This window comes from Monodelphis domestica, chromosome 2, assembly GCF_027887165.1.
Source record: "Monodelphis domestica isolate mMonDom1 chromosome 2, mMonDom1.pri, whole genome shotgun sequence".
Classification (NCBI taxonomy): Eukaryota; Metazoa; Chordata; class Mammalia; order Didelphimorphia; family Didelphidae; genus Monodelphis; species Monodelphis domestica.
This window is the reverse complement of record NC_077228.1, coordinates 169,770,584-169,785,313: the sequence shown is the minus strand read 5'-3', so window position 1 is coordinate 169,785,313 and position 14,730 is coordinate 169,770,584. Positions and strand designations below refer to the sequence as shown.

The window sequence follows — 14,730 nt, the reverse complement described above, 5'->3', positions numbered from 1 at the left end:
GTAACGACACGCCATCGCAGCTGAGGGGAAGTCCAATTCGAACCCGGGCCAGGCTCAGAGTCGGCGCAGGCGCATTCCTACACTCCTCCCTGACCTCTCCATTTGCCAGGGGCTGAAGCGGAGGGGGCGGTGCTGGCGCATGCTCGGAGGCGCGCGGCCACGGGGGAGGGAGGGAGGGAGCGGGCTCGCTGGGGCCTGAATGTCCGGGCTGCGGACGCTTCTGGGGCTGGGGCTGCTGGTCTCCAGCTCGCGCTTCCCACGCGTTGTGGCGCGAGGTGGACCCCGCTGCCCGGGGCCTGCCTGGTGGGCGGCGAGGCCAATGCATCTAGGCGACTCCACCATGGCTGGAGGAACTGTGAAGTACTTGAGGTGAGCCGAGGCCCCAGGAGCATCGGACTTCCGCGTTTCGTGCCCCGGGGGTTGGGGGAAGGAGGCGTGGCGGGGCTTGCACTTACCTGGGGGCACCCGCTCCAATGCAGAGACCGAGACGGAGGGAGCGACGTCCCTAACCCAACGGGCCCACGGGAGTCTGGGGATGTGGTTAGGGCGCCCATGTAAGTCGATGGGGGAGGGGCCGAGGCTGCAGGCGTGAAAGGGATGCACTGATCTGGACGGCAGGGCGCCCACCAGAGCCTTGGAGGGGCAGGGCCAGGGCCAAGTACTGAATTTCTGGAGGGGCTGGGTTTTCTCCCAGCCAGGAGGAGGCCCAGGCTGTAGACGAGGAGCTATTCAACGAGTACAAGTTTAGCGTGGATCAACTCATGGAACTGGCTGGGCTCAGCTGTGCCACGGCCATTGCCAAGGTCAGTGGCTGGGGGAAGACCTGGCACTGCCCACCCCCTAAAGAGCAAAGGCAGAATGGTGAGCCAGTAGGAAAGGATGGCTGTGGGGTGATGGGGGTGGGAAATGGGCCACATGGAACCCGTGCAATAGCTACCCATGGGAACCAGGGCCCAAGTTCCTGTAAGAAAATCCCTTTAATCCCAATGCTTTCCTCCCTGTAGGCATACCCACTCAGTTCTTTTGGCAGCAATCCTCCAGCAGTCCTGGTTATCTGTGGCCCTGGGAACAATGGAGGGGATGGCCTTGTCTGTGCTAGGCACCTCAAACTCTTTGTGAGTATGGGGAGGTGCCAAGGGAGGCTGATAGGATGGAAAGGGACTTTCAGGATTCAGTGATCTGGAATATCCCCCTTCTTCCTAGGGTTATGAGCCAAAGATCCATTATCCTAAGAAACCAAACAAACCACTCTTTGATGCTCTGGTGACACAGTGTCAGAAGATGGACATCCCCTTTCTTCCTGAGGTGCCCCCTGAGGTAGGAGGCATCTAGCCCTCTCAGTCACTTTTAAACCCTTTCCCTAATGTATAGCCACTAGTTCTTTGCTCCTCCTTTTCCTCAGTTTGAAAGCTTTCTCTTTTAGTTGTCCCTACCCAAATGGTGAAGCCCAAGTGTTTTCTTCTGGACTCCTCTCTGGAACTATACAATGCACCTTGCCCCTCCATCCTAGTCACCAGTTCATGGACCTGGGTTTTAATCTTGGTTTGGCTACTCACTGCTCACCTATTTGAGCTTGGGAAAATTAACCCCTTGGGAAGGTGTTTTCTTTTGAAAGTCCTTTTCTGTTTCACTTATGATCCTGAGACTTGTTAGGACTTGTCTTTGGTGCCTGAGATTCCTCTGAAATCAAGGGACCACCCCTTCAGCACAAACCATGACTGTTTTTTGACTCTGTACCCATACGGTATTAGCTACCACTGATGTGTATGTGGGTGTATAGACATAAAATCTTAGTATTGGGAAATGGATCACTGACATACTCTTCTTTTTCCTCCCCTATAGCCAATGCTGATTGATGAGCTATATGAATTAGTGGTAGATGCCATCTTTGGCTTCAGCTTCAAGGGTGCTGTCCGGGAACCATTTGGAACCATCCTGAGTATAATGAATGGGCTCACTGTACCCATTGCCAGCATTGACATCCCCTCAGGTACCCTTGGGGTGGGGGAGGTGTAGGATGATAGATAGGTGGATGATCTCTGAACACTGCCAGGGAGGCTCATGTTTAAAGCTGGGAAGGAAGCAAAGCTACCAGAATCCTAGAATGTTCAAGCTGGAAGGTTCTTGGAGGCAAGGACCTGAGAATACTACTTCTCAGCTCTGCATCCTCATTGGCTGCTGTCACAGGCTGGTTTCACTTCCTCTATAAAAAGAGGCCCCGAAACACAGAGATGCCCAGAGTTCCTACTCTCCAGCAGCTTTCCTCTTTTTCCTTCCCTAAGGGCTAAGCTGAAGCCAGGTTCAGAAAGGGCGAGCAAAGATGGGAGAGAACTGATTGCTGTGACCTCATAAAATATTCCTTTCCACCCACAGGGTGGGACGTGGAGAAAGGGAACCCAGAAGGCATCAGACCTGACTTGCTCATCTCACTGACAGCCCCCAAAAAGGCAGCTACTCTATTCAAGGGCCGACACCACTACCTGGGAGGCCGATTTGTGCCATCTGACTTAGAGAAGAAATACCAGCTGAACCTGCCCCCCTACCCAGGAACTGATTGTGTCCTGCAACTGCAGTGAGGGAAGGCTGGTGTGCCCTCAATAAAGACTTGAATTTATCTTTGATCTGGATCTGTAAAATGCTTTGAGATCTTTTGGGTGGGATGGCACATCTTCGGGCCAGAGGGGGAACAGCATGGTATAGTGGAAAGAAGCTGCTCTTGGAGTCAAGAGGACCTGAGCTTGAATCCCAGAGTTATGTGACTTTGGGCATATCACTTAAATGTTTCTGGGCCTTAGTTTCATTATATGTGAAAAAGGGGGGTGAGGATAATCCTGTAAGTTCCTTTCCAGTTTTAAATTCTACAACATGATCAAGATGACCTGATACTACAGTAGAGTAGATGGCAAGGACTTCCTCTTAAGGAGTGCTAAAGTGGCCATCCACATGACACTGTAACCTCTTTGAAAACAAGTAATTTTTATCCATCTGACTGGGACAAACTTGCCTATAGGCAGGAAAGTGGATGAAGATGCCTTCAGTGTTTTCCTCAGCTCTCCTTTATTTTGGTAAAAGTGGGGAAAGAACCAAAGGATTTTCCTGTGGTATAGGAAATGATTACTGGTGCCTCCTTCCCAGCCCAGACCATGGGAAAAGCCCTGGGTGGAGGGTGAGCAAAGAGCCTGAGCAGGACTGTGGGACATGGAGGTTTTTATTGATCCCTCTGTGCAGGGTGGAGGCACCTGAAGAATCCTCAATTGTTTCCTCTGTCCCCTACCCCTTGCAATGAGCCAAGGTCCCAAAGAGGCCTGGACCTCTGCAGTCCTAGTCTCCATCAAAGGAATGCAGGTGGTTACTGGCAGGCCTCACTATGCCTCTAGTAATCTCTTTTTTTTCTTCTTTTTGGTTTTTCGGGCCTTGCTTTCTTCATCTTCTTCCCTCTCTACTTGATCTCCAGTCTCATTTTCTGGTTCCTCTTCCCGTTGTCTTTTTTTCTTCTTCTTCTTCTTCCTACTATTGTCTTCAGTCTGTTCCACAATCTCTATATGCTCACTTCTGTCTGTGGTTGAAGTTTCTTCCTGACTTTTCTTTTTCTTCTTTTTCTTCTTCTGGGGTATGTCCTCGGCTGGGGTATCAGGGACACCTGTATTCTGGCCTTTGTACTGGGCCAGGAAGGCTCGCTCCTGCTCTTCCAGTCGTGCCAGCTTGGCTTTCATGGTAAGCCCATGACGGGCACCCCTGGGACAGACAGTTATCCAATCAGAGGAACAGAAGAAAATCAGATAGACTATCCCTCCCCTTTCGTATAGGGATGTGCTATCCATCTCAAGGCAGGGGTAAGATTAGAGGTAGAAGGGGCTAGAGAGTGATGGAAGCTCCCCCTGAGAGAGTGAGTAAAGAGATGGTGAGACTAGAGAAGGACAGGGAGAGGAGAGCAAAGCTTTCAAGAAAACCAGCAGATCGTCTCTTACTTGTGTGCAGTGCGTCCCTCGCAGGCTCGAATCAACTCTTCATCTGTCAGGCTGGACGTTGAAGGAAAAGTGAGTTAGGGAGACCCAGAACCCAGTCTCTACCCTCAAAGCTATCTTAGGGAATCCAACCCTCTTAAAGAAAATCTGTACAAGAGGTAACTAAGTGGCATAGTAGATCAGAGTGCCAAGCCTGAAGAGGGGAGGTTCTGGGTTCAAATGTGGCCTCAGACACTTTCTAAACTATATTACCCTGGACAAGTCACAAACCCCATTGCCTAGCCCCTGCCACTCTTCTGTCTTGAAGCTAATGCTAAGACAGAAAGTAAGGTTTTAAAAATAAAAGAAAATCTGGCCACACTCACAGGGCATGGGATATTAGAGCAATGCCTTCACATCGCCCTCCCAATTTTGAGGGAATTCTCACATCTTTGCTGGTGGAGGTGTTTCATCTTCGCTGCTTTGTTCGCTCAGTTTCTCCGCTTGTTCCCCTCCTGAAGTCAGAGTGGCACTCTGGCAGGAGAGTGAATGCTCAGTGTCAGCAAATACTTAGAAAGCACCTACTTTGTGCAGAATATGCAAAGTTTAGATAGAATGGCTCCTGTTTCTACAGGCTTTACAGTCTGGTAAGGAGATATAACTCACTCAAATAACTGGAGTATAACATAGTTCTGGCAAATCCAAGCTGGTTAAGTTGCAGATCAGTTACTTGTCTGCATTTTTTGAAGGAATACCCTTTGTTGTTCAGTCTTTTCAGATTCTTTGTTTTCTTGGCAGATTCTGGAGTGGTTTGGCATTTCTTTCTCCAGCTTATTTTACAGATGAAGAAACCAGGCAAACAGGGTTAATTGATTTGTCCAGAGTCACACTACCAGTATAGTAAGGATCTAAAGTCACATTTGAACTTAGGTCCTTCTGAATCCAGGACCAGCACCCTATCAACTTTGCCACCTTCCCAATTTCCTTATCAGTTAATTAAGTCAGAGGCACAGATCCAGGTCACCAAAAAAGCCTGTAAGGTTTCAAGTGCTCCTGAGGGTGGGGGTTGGGCTCATTACTAATGGTGGCGTTTCTAAGAGGGCTTTAAGCTAGGCTTTAAAGAACAGGGACGGTTTCAACAGTTTTAGGGGTGAGGAAGAACATTTTAGGTTTAAGGAATATGACCAAAGGATGATCTTATACAGGAATTAGGAAACAGCTCAGTTTGGCTACCACACAGGATACCTGGAGGAGAAAAGCTGGGAGTTAAGTCTGGAAGTGTCTTTGGCATCAGATAAGGGGGACCTTTGAATGCCAGGCTAAGGAAGAATTGACTTTTACTAGGTAAGTAATAGGGAGCCACTGAAAGGATTTTGAGTGGAAGAGAGAGAGGACTAAAATTTGTACCCTTTTATCACCATCCTCATCCCTCTTCTTTAAAACTTTGTTTCTAAGATTCACAGTCCTGAGTTCTACTAGCCAAGCACTACATACCCATTTCATACATAGCTTCATATTTCAGATGGTGGATCTATCATGCTGCAATGACAAATCCAGGCCTGCCCATCTCAGAGAGACTGTGACCCAGTGGAAAGAACATAGGTTCAGATCCAAAAGACCTTATATTGAATCCTTGGTTTACCCCTTACTTCTTCTAGGACTCTGGATTACTTGCCTCATCTATAAAACAAGGGAGTTTGGGGGGCATCTGGGTAGCTCAGTGGATTGAGAGCCAGACCTAGAGACGGGAGGTCCTGGGTTCAAATCTGGCCTCAGACACCTCCCAGCTGTGTGACCCTGGGCAAGTCGATTAACCCCCATTACCTAGCCCTTACTGCTCTTCTGCCTTGGAACCAATACACAGTATTGATTCCAAGATGGAAGGTAAGGGTTTAAAAATGAATAAATAATGCTATATGTTAGCTGCCATTTATTATTATTATTCTCAGAGCCATTTTCTCCTCTGTAAAATGAAAATATTAACACTTTTGCTACCAAGCTTTCAGGCCAGTTGTAAAGGAAATGCTTTGTAAATTACAGAATGCCATCTAAATACAAATTATTATTAAAAGTTCATTTCTTACATCCTTTCTATGGTCTTTCCTCAATAGGGTAATGCACGTCCCCCTTCTTTCTCATATACCCTAGAATTCTGGATACTTGCTATAAAGAGAAGAATTTGTTTGGAAAATAAAAGACTTGGCAAAGAATCCTAGAATGTCAGCTTAAAAGGACCTTGGATACTATCCAGCCCAATGTCCTTATTTTACAGATGAAGAGACTGAGAGGAGATAGCAAAGAACTGAAGAGAGAGAACTGATTTGCTTGAGAACACACAAATAGCAGAACTAGGGCTACAATCTAGACCTGATAAAGTTCTATACTCATTATATAGTTTTATAGCCCAACAACATCTCTTACTATCCAGACCTCATAGTTCAATGGAGACTTAGCTCTATCTCACTGCCTAATTCAGCATCTGAAGGACTGTAGAACAGCTAGTAAAGACTTGTCTTTTAGAATTCACTGTGTGGTTCCTCCTCTTATAAATGGTAGTGGAGCTACTGTCTCCTAGTGAAGGCCACAGAGGAGTAGAAGCCCCACTTGAACTAGCAGGTACTAGTCTCTAGTACCTTAATGAAGTGTCCATATAACAGGCTGGACTTGGAGCCCGAAGAGCGTTTTTGCTTGCTGGTATCCTTGGCCTGGGTCTTCATCTTTACTCCATCCTGTTGGGGAAGTGGGAGTCGAACTGAGCTTGCTGCCCCACACCTGGTTCTCAGGATTCCCACTCAGAAAAAGTGTTTTGTGTGTTCTATGGTCATTCCTCCCTCCCTCTCTAGCCCTCCTCTGCTCCCAGAGTACCTTCCCAGTCTCCACCACCAAGCTGGCAGCTGTCTTGTTGAAGAGTTGGCTCCACCAGTGATTAGTGAACTCCTTGGAAGGGTCATGTCCCACCTGTCCAAAGGGAAAGAGAGACAATTCTGCAATGCTGCCCTTCTATCCCAATCCCTCCCCCTACCCCCCTCAATCCTCCTGCCCCAGACCTGTATGTAATTCCTTACCCCAGCATTGTCCTGCTTCAACTTCACCTTGATGGCCTGGGCAATGCCATCTTCTTTCTTGCCCAGGCCCTTGCCTGGAGGGAGTAGAGACCAGGCTTATGCAGTTTATCTGTCTATACTGAACCTTCACAGCAGCATCCTGACCCAGGACCACAACACTGCCCTTAAGACTTCAATCATCTTTATCCTTCCCTCTTCTCCAATTCTGGAGAACTTCTGAAGCTCTAGACTCCACTCAAGCCAATTATCCTGCATTGATGACCAGAGCCCATTCAAATGGATCATTTGTCCTTATCTCTCTGTAGCCTAAGAAGCTTACAACTACACAAAATACTAGAATTGTGCCTCTCCAACTCTTCCCCAAAGAGAGAATGGCACCATCATAATAATAGTTTTTTTTTTTAAACATTATTTTATTTGGTCATTTTCATACATTATTCATTGGAAACAGACATCATTTTCTTTTCCTCCCCCCACCCCCAGCCAATGCCTGATTCCACTGGGTATCACATGTGTTCTTGTTCCGAACCCATTTCCTTGTTGTTGGTATTTGCATTAGGGTGCTCATTTAGACTCTCTCCTCAATCTTAACCCCTCCACCCCTGTAGTCAAGCAGTTGCCTTTCCTCGGTGTTTTTACTCCCACAGTTTGTCCTTTGCTTGTGGATAGTGTTTTTTCTCATAGATCCCCGCAGATTGTTCAGGGACATTGTATTGACACTAATGGAGAAGTCCATTATGTTCAATTGTACCACAGTGTATCAGTCTCTGTGTACAATGTTTTCCTGGTTCTGCTCCTTTCACTCTGCATCACTTCCTGGAGGTTGTTCCAGTCTCCATGGAATTCCTCCACTTTATTTTTCCTTTTAGCACAATAGTATTCCATCACCAACATATACCACAATTTGTTCAGCCATTCTCCAATTGAAGGACATCCCCTCATTTTCCAATTTTTTGCCACCACAAAGAGTGCAGCTATGAAATTCTTGTACATATCTTTTTCTTTATCTCTTTGGGGTACAAACCCAGCAGTGCTATGGCTGGATCAAAGGGCAGACAGTCTTTTAGCACCCTTTGGGCATAGTTCCAAATTGCCCTTCAGAATGGTTGGATCAATTCACAACTCCACCAGCAATGAATTAGTATCCCCACTTTGCCACATCCCCTCCAGCATTCATTACTTTCCATAGCTGTCATGTTGGCCAATCTGCTAGGTGTGAGGTGATACCTCAGAGTTGTTTTGATTTGCATCTCTCTGATTATAAGAGATTTAGAACACTTTTTCATGTGTTTATTAATAGTTTTGATTTCTTTAACTGAAAACTGCCTATTCATGTCCCTTGCCCATTGGAGAATTGGAGAATGGCTTGATTTTTTTGTACAACTGGTTTAACTCTTTATAAATTTAAGTAATTAGACCTTTGTCAGAGGTTTTTGTTATGAAGATTGTTTCCCAATTTGTTGCTTCCCTTCTGATTTTAGTTACATTGGTTTTGTTTGTATAAAACCTTTTATATTTCCCTTCCCAAAGATCTGACATGTATACTATTCTGTGTTCACCTAATTTACTTATTGTTTCCTTCTTTACGTTCAAGTCATTCACCCATTCTGAGTTTATCTTGGTGTAGGGTGTGAGGTGTTGATCCAAACCTAATCTCTCCCATACTGTCTTCCAATTTTCCCAGCAGTTCTTATCAAATAGTGGATTTTTGTCCCAAAAACTGGGGTCTTTGGGTTTGCCATAGACTGTCTTGCTGAGGTCATTTACCCCAAGTCTATTCCACTGATCCTCCTTTCTGTCTCTTAGCCAGTACCAAATTGTTTTGATGACCACTGCTTTGTAATATAGTTTGAGATCTGGGACTGTAAGCCACCTTCCTTTGTATTTTTTTTCATTATTTCCCTGGATATCCTTGATCCTTTGTTCTTCCAAATGAACTTTGTTATGGTTTTCTCTAATTCAGGAAAAAAGTTTTTTGGAAGTTCAATGGGTATGGCACTAAATAGATAGATAAGTTTGGGTAGGATGGTCATTTTTATTATGTTAGCTCATCCCACACATGAGCAATCAATGTTTTTCCAATTTTTAGGTCTAGTTTTAATTGTGTAGAGAGTGTTTTGTAGTTGTGTTCCTATAGTTTCTGTGTTTGTCTCGGCAGATATATTCCTAAGTATTTTATATTGTCTTGTGTGACTTTAAATGGAATTTCACTTTCTAATTCTTGCTGCTGAACTAGGTTGAAGATACATAGAAATGCTGCATAATAATAATTTAACATTTAAATAGAGCTTACTATGTGCCAGGCACAGTGCTAAGGGCTTTACAATTCTGATCTCATTTAATCATCACAACTCTGGGAGGTAGGTGCTATCAGGCAGATTTCTAAACATTTTACAGATGAGGAAACTGAGATAAGCATGAATTATATGACATGCCCCAGACTCACACAGCTAGTAAGGATCTGAGTCAGGATTTGAATTCAGGTCTTCCTGACTCTAGGCCCAGAGCTCTAAACATTGTACCCCATAACTGGAAGAGCATTAAATTCAAGATTCAAAGACCTGCATTCAATTTCTAGCTGTCACTTATGATCCATATCACCATGGACAAATCATATCACCTCTCAGGGCAGTAATGTTGAACCTTTTAAAACAGAGTGCCCAAACTGCCCCCTCCTTACCCCAGACAGGGGAGGGAGGAAGTTCCCATTGGGCTGCTGGGCAGAGGGGTGGTTGAAGTGAGGCATGTCTTCAAGTGCATGGAGAGGGGGAAGGGAACAGCCTGATTCCACTGGCTTTCTAGTGACCAACTCTGTGCTGGGCCAAGGGTGATGGTGCCTGTGCCCATAGAGAGGGCTGAGTGCTCCTCTCGCACATGTGCCAAGGCTTGCCATCATGGTCCTAGAGTCTCTTTCTGCCATACCTATAACATAGGAATGATAATGGTACTTCACGGTACCTACCCTATCCCAGGGCTATGATCATGGTACTTTGCAAACGGGAAAAGTTTTACAGAAATATAATTTATTATTATCTTAAGGGGGTTCTCTCACGTATTATACAGAGCTTCCCAAAAATCTCAGTGCAGTTTTAAATTCTAATAGCTTCAAGTTTATAAGAGTAGTAGTATATAGTTTCTGATGAATCTTTTCTCCTTCCTCCAAATAGCCCTCTATCCAGGACAGGGTTTGCCCACAAAGAAGACCAGAGGCATCTAGGTAGTGCAATGTATAAAGCACTGGACTTGATTTAGGAAGATCTGGGTTAAAATCCTGACTGAGATACTTCTTTTCTGTTTTCTCAGTTGTAAAATGGGTCTAAAGATGGGGCAACTGGGTGGCTCAGTGGATTGAGAGCCAGGCCTAGAGACAAGAGGTCCTAGGTTCAAATCTGGCCTCAGATACTTCCTAGCTGTGTGACCCTGGGCAAGTCACTTAACTCCCATTTTCTAGCCCATACCACTCTTCTTCCTTAAAATCAATACATGGTGGAAAGTAAAGTTTAAAAAAAAAATGGTTATAACCAAAGGCCCTTCCTCACAGGGTTGTTTTATGTAGAGCAAATATGATCATTTATGTTAAGTACTTCCACAAACCACAACAGGTATTGAGGCTCATTTCTGATGGTGGCTCTTTTCCCTGCCCCTTTCCCATCTTCTCAGTCCATTACCAGACCTTAATTTCCCATTCAGAACAATTCTTCCTATTCCTAAGAACAAAGGTAGTGATGATGGTGGGACAATTTCTTTTGTGGCCTTAGAGTACTAGAAAGCAGGAGCCCTGGGTTTGGTGCTCTTCCTAGGGAGAAGTAGACTAGGATCAATAAGTATTACCTTGACTCCATCCATGCCTCTGCAGCTGTTCCTCAGCAAACTTCATCCCTCGACTCTTGGTCCCCGAGGTGGCGCTCATTTTGAAAAAAGGGTTAGTCTCTGTCCTCAATGTCTCACCAGTTCAGAGATGGTTACTATCAGCTCTCTGACAGAAAAAAGAGAAGCATTCAAACTCATCACTCCCAGCTTCACGTTTCTGTGGACAGAACCCTGACCTGGTTTCTGGACTGACCTAGACACAGGAAGAGATGTGGTTCTAGCCCTTTTAAAAGAATTTCCTATGGGCTGAGAACAATTTCAGAAATGTTGTAAATAACAGGAGCATTGTTGAACTAAGCAGACAGCCTTAATAAGGGACCAGTATCAAAGGAATACCCTTCATTTGGACCTGTCAGTTCTGAGGTGCTTTAACAAGTAAACATTGCCTTAGTCATATGACATGAGAGCCTTGGCGACTGCATCCTACTAAGTCTCCTTAAAAGGATCTCTTGTCCACCCTAGAGAAAATCTGCCTCTACTTCAAAGAGGCCACTCCATCTCTAGCCTCTGTATCTTTGCACTATATATTCTCCATGCTTGGAACACTCTACTCTCTCCCTTCTTTTACCTTGGTTTCTCCAGTTTCCTTCAAGACAGCTCAAATTTGTTACCTGAGCTAGGTGGCTCGATGGATTGAGAGCCAGGCTGGGGGAGGGGGGGAGCCTGGGTTCAAATCTAGCCTTGGCCACTTGATAGCTATGTGACCTGGGCAAGTCATTTAACCCCCATTATCAACATTGCTTCGAAGATGCAAGATATGGGTTAAAAAAAAAAAAGGGCAGCTGAAATCCTACCTTCTGAAAGAGGCCTTTCTTGGTCTCCCCAGCTGCTAATGTCTTTCCTCTTCCGAATACAGATCTTGTAAGTTCCTAGAAATATGCAAGTCATTAGCCTCATTAGAACATGAGCTCCTTGAAGGTAATTATCTTGTGCCTCTTTTTGCATCTCCAGTCTTTAGCATACTGCCTGGCACTCAGTAGGCCCTTAACAAATATCGACTAATTCCTTGAAAGAAGAAACTAATTTTGCCTTTCTTTGTATGTCCTTAAGTAGAGAGTCTAGCACATAAGAGCTTAATATTTGTTGATTGATTAATTCCTTGAAAGTATGTATTTTTAAAATGCTGACTGATTCCTGGGAAGGAATGTGTTTTCTGCTTTTCTCTGTACCTGATACCGTAAGCGCTTCATAAACAAATGCTTGTTGACTGACTAACCTCCAGTAGTCCCGAAAAACCCACTCCACGGTGCTCCCCTACCCCCTCCGGAATCTCTCAGCTCTCCGCCAATCTAGTTCCCATTCCTCTGGCTGCGGGTCCTAGAGGACAGTCTCCAGCCCCTACATTTATCTACGTCTTTTAGTCTCTCTTCCGTCCTCCCGGTATGCAGCCGGATTCTCTCTCCTAAGGGTTACGGCTCACATTCCCATCGGGGTTCCCTTAGCAGAAGCACGCGGATTCCGCGACCTGTGCGCCGCCATGTCCCCGGAAGTACCTCCTTTGGGCCCATCTAGACTGCAAAGGTCATAGAATGGCAACTGAAGAGACCATAGAGTTCCAATCCTCCGAGAGGAGGAAGGAATAAATCTCTCCCGGAAGCGGACGGGAGCTCAGGTTGCTATGGGAACGCGGACTCTTTCAGGCTGTGTGTGTGTATGTGTGTGTGTGTGTGTGTGTGTGTGTGTGTGTGTTTTCGTGTTCGACTTTTACTTACAACTTTTACTTCGTTGTATATGGCTCCAGGCAAACACCCTAACCTTTCAAATGCTTCAGTTTTCTCCTCTATAAAACGGGGATAGTAATAGTACCTACCTTACACGGATGTTGCTGGGATCAAAGGTAATGTAAGGAAATATCTGTAAACTGCTATAAAATCCTTGCTACTACTATTATTATTATAGCTTGGGAAATTAAAGTTTAGTGAGTTGGAATGAATGTGAAATCATTTATTAAACACTTACGATGGGCCAGCTGTACTAAGCTCTGGGATATAAACATAGGTACAGAAATAGTGCCTGCCCTCAAGGAGTATGAATTCTGACAGAGAACGGCGACATATACAAAGGGAAACTTAGAAGTGAGAAGTTAGATGATGCGATGGATAGAGTACCAGGCCTGGAGAGAGAACACATCTTCCTAAGTTAAAATCAGGCCCCAGCCATTTACTAGTTGAGTGACCCTGGGTAGGTCACTTGGCACTGTTTGTCCCAGTTTCCTTCCCTGTAAAATGAGCCTGAGAAGGAAATAATAGTAAACTGCTCCAGTACACTGAACAAGAAAAAGTGAGGATGGGTTCAATCTGCAACAACCGGGTTTGGAAATAACTGAGAAGTTACATTGGAAACTTGGGCTGAGGAAAGATAAGGCAAAAGTTCCTCTATCAGACCCCAAGTTCCAGGGAAAGGAGATGAGAAAATGGCATCTCACAGAATTAATGAATCTGAGAATTGGAAAGTGTGAGGACATAAATTTGAAACCCCAATGAGCAAAACTGAAAAGCCATAATGTAGCTGAAGCTTATCACATATCTCACCTTTGTGATTTTTAAATCTCCATCTTGCTTGGTCTGGCACCCAAAATTGCACACACCCACACTACAAGGGCATGTGCTAGGCAATGGCAAATCAGAAATAACTGACTGCCCGCCTAGGCTTTCCTAAGCCAAGCTTGAGCCACCATTGGCACTTGTGAGGCACAGGAAGTGAGGTAGGGAACAGCCTCAGGAGTTCTCCCACTTCCTATAGACAGGGCTAGGCGCCAGTTCGAGCTAAGAACTTGAACAGAGAGGAGGCCTGCAGACAGCTTTCCTTCAGGTCGGGCATGTGAGTCAAGGACTGATTCTACTTTCTACCTTGGCCTTCGGGCCTAAACTCCCTCTGGCTCTGCCAGAAGGTTGAGTTAACTCTTTTCTTTTTCCCCCCTCTTTCCTTCTCTCCCTCTCCTTTCTTACACCCATTGTAATTAAACCACCATAAAACTCCATTCTGACTTGAGTGTTTCATTAGGAATTTCATAAATGAATTCCTTGGCGACCATAAATTAATACTATATCAATCTTAAATGGTTTATCGAGTTCCCTCAATAAATTTCCTGAATTTTCTTGCCTTTCACCCTACTTCCTCCTCAGTCAGTCCTTTTTACCAGCTAACTCGGCTTAAAGACACAGCTGTCAGAACAGGTGAGTATAAAACACACTTTTTCTCAATTTTCTTTTCTCCTTAAGTTAAATTGGGGTCAGCAGGTTTTTTTCTTTTCCTCCTCCCTTTAATTTTAAGGGGGCAGTTGGGTGGCTCAATGGATTGGGAGCCAGGTATAGAGATGGAAGATCCTAGGTTCGGATCTGACCTCAGACACTTCCAGCTGTGTGACTCTGATAGCTAGATAAGTAGCTAAATCTAATCAACTGACCCTTGTGGATTAACATTGAGGAAACTCTGGAGAATGGAGCCCTTGCTTCGCAACAAAAACAGCTGAGTACAGCTATGGAGCCAACTTAAAGCCCGTTTTCCTGTTTCCCGGCCTTTCTAGTCTTAAAAATTTAAGTGGGCTTTGCTCAAGGAGAATAGCACATGGTCCTAGCAGTTTTAGCCTGAGGGCTAAAGAAAGATTGCTGGGGACCCTCCCATATACACACTTTTTAAAAGAAGGAGTTTTAGCTCTACCCTTTGTTTACAGCCTTTTCAATGAATGCTGGACAGACCACCCATTGGTTAGAGGGACTCTTCAAATGCGCATTGCGCCTCGCCATCCAAAACGGGCCCAGACAGTTTGCATTTTACAACATGAGTTGTCTTAGAGATCCATCTTATTTGCAAACATTCCAGTCCTGCCTGGACAACAAGCTGTCTGCCAA

At 45.2% G+C, this 14,730-nt stretch overlaps 2 protein-coding genes across 6 annotated transcripts in view; one reads left to right on the top strand and one right to left on the bottom strand.

The window, feature by feature from the left end:
- The first annotated feature begins 144 nt into the window (after positions 1 to 144).
- On the top strand, positions 145 to 2,621 carry NAXE (NAD(P)HX epimerase). Its single transcript, XM_001367436.5, has 6 exons — positions 145 to 369; positions 695 to 803; positions 1,005 to 1,115; positions 1,204 to 1,317; positions 1,843 to 1,990; positions 2,374 to 2,621. Exons 1-6 carry the CDS (start codon positions 200 to 202, stop codon positions 2,574 to 2,576), a joined length of 855 nt encoding a protein of 284 aa, XP_001367473.1. The 5' UTR covers positions 145 to 199; the 3' UTR covers positions 2,577 to 2,621.
- Positions 2,622 to 3,190: 569 nt separating this feature from the next.
- LOC100023443 (G patch domain-containing protein 4) overlaps positions 3,191 to 14,730 on the bottom strand; it is a 32,846-nt gene continuing 21,306 nt past the window's right edge. Inside the window, exons 1-9 of one of the 5 annotated variants that reach the window (XM_016430425.2) lie at positions 12,300 to 12,397; positions 11,674 to 11,748; positions 10,841 to 10,985; positions 7,010 to 7,083; positions 6,810 to 6,902; positions 6,578 to 6,673; positions 4,393 to 4,478; positions 3,969 to 4,019; positions 3,191 to 3,735 (exon numbers count right to left, since the gene is read on the bottom strand). In XM_016430425.2, coding sequence (XP_016285911.1) covers positions 3,366 to 3,735; positions 3,969 to 4,019; positions 4,393 to 4,478; positions 6,578 to 6,673; positions 6,810 to 6,902; positions 7,010 to 7,083; positions 10,841 to 10,919 — 849 coding nt within the window. In that variant the 5' untranslated portion in view covers positions 10,920 to 10,985; positions 11,674 to 11,748; positions 12,300 to 12,397 and the 3' untranslated portion in view covers positions 3,191 to 3,365. Of the gene's footprint in view, positions 3,736 to 3,968; positions 4,020 to 4,392; positions 4,479 to 6,577; positions 6,674 to 6,809; positions 6,903 to 7,009; positions 7,084 to 10,840; positions 10,986 to 11,673; positions 11,749 to 12,095; positions 12,398 to 14,730 lie in introns of those variants that run through there. The other 4 variants (XM_016430424.2, XM_016430427.2, XM_007482078.3 and 1 more) reach the window with 4 other exon arrangements.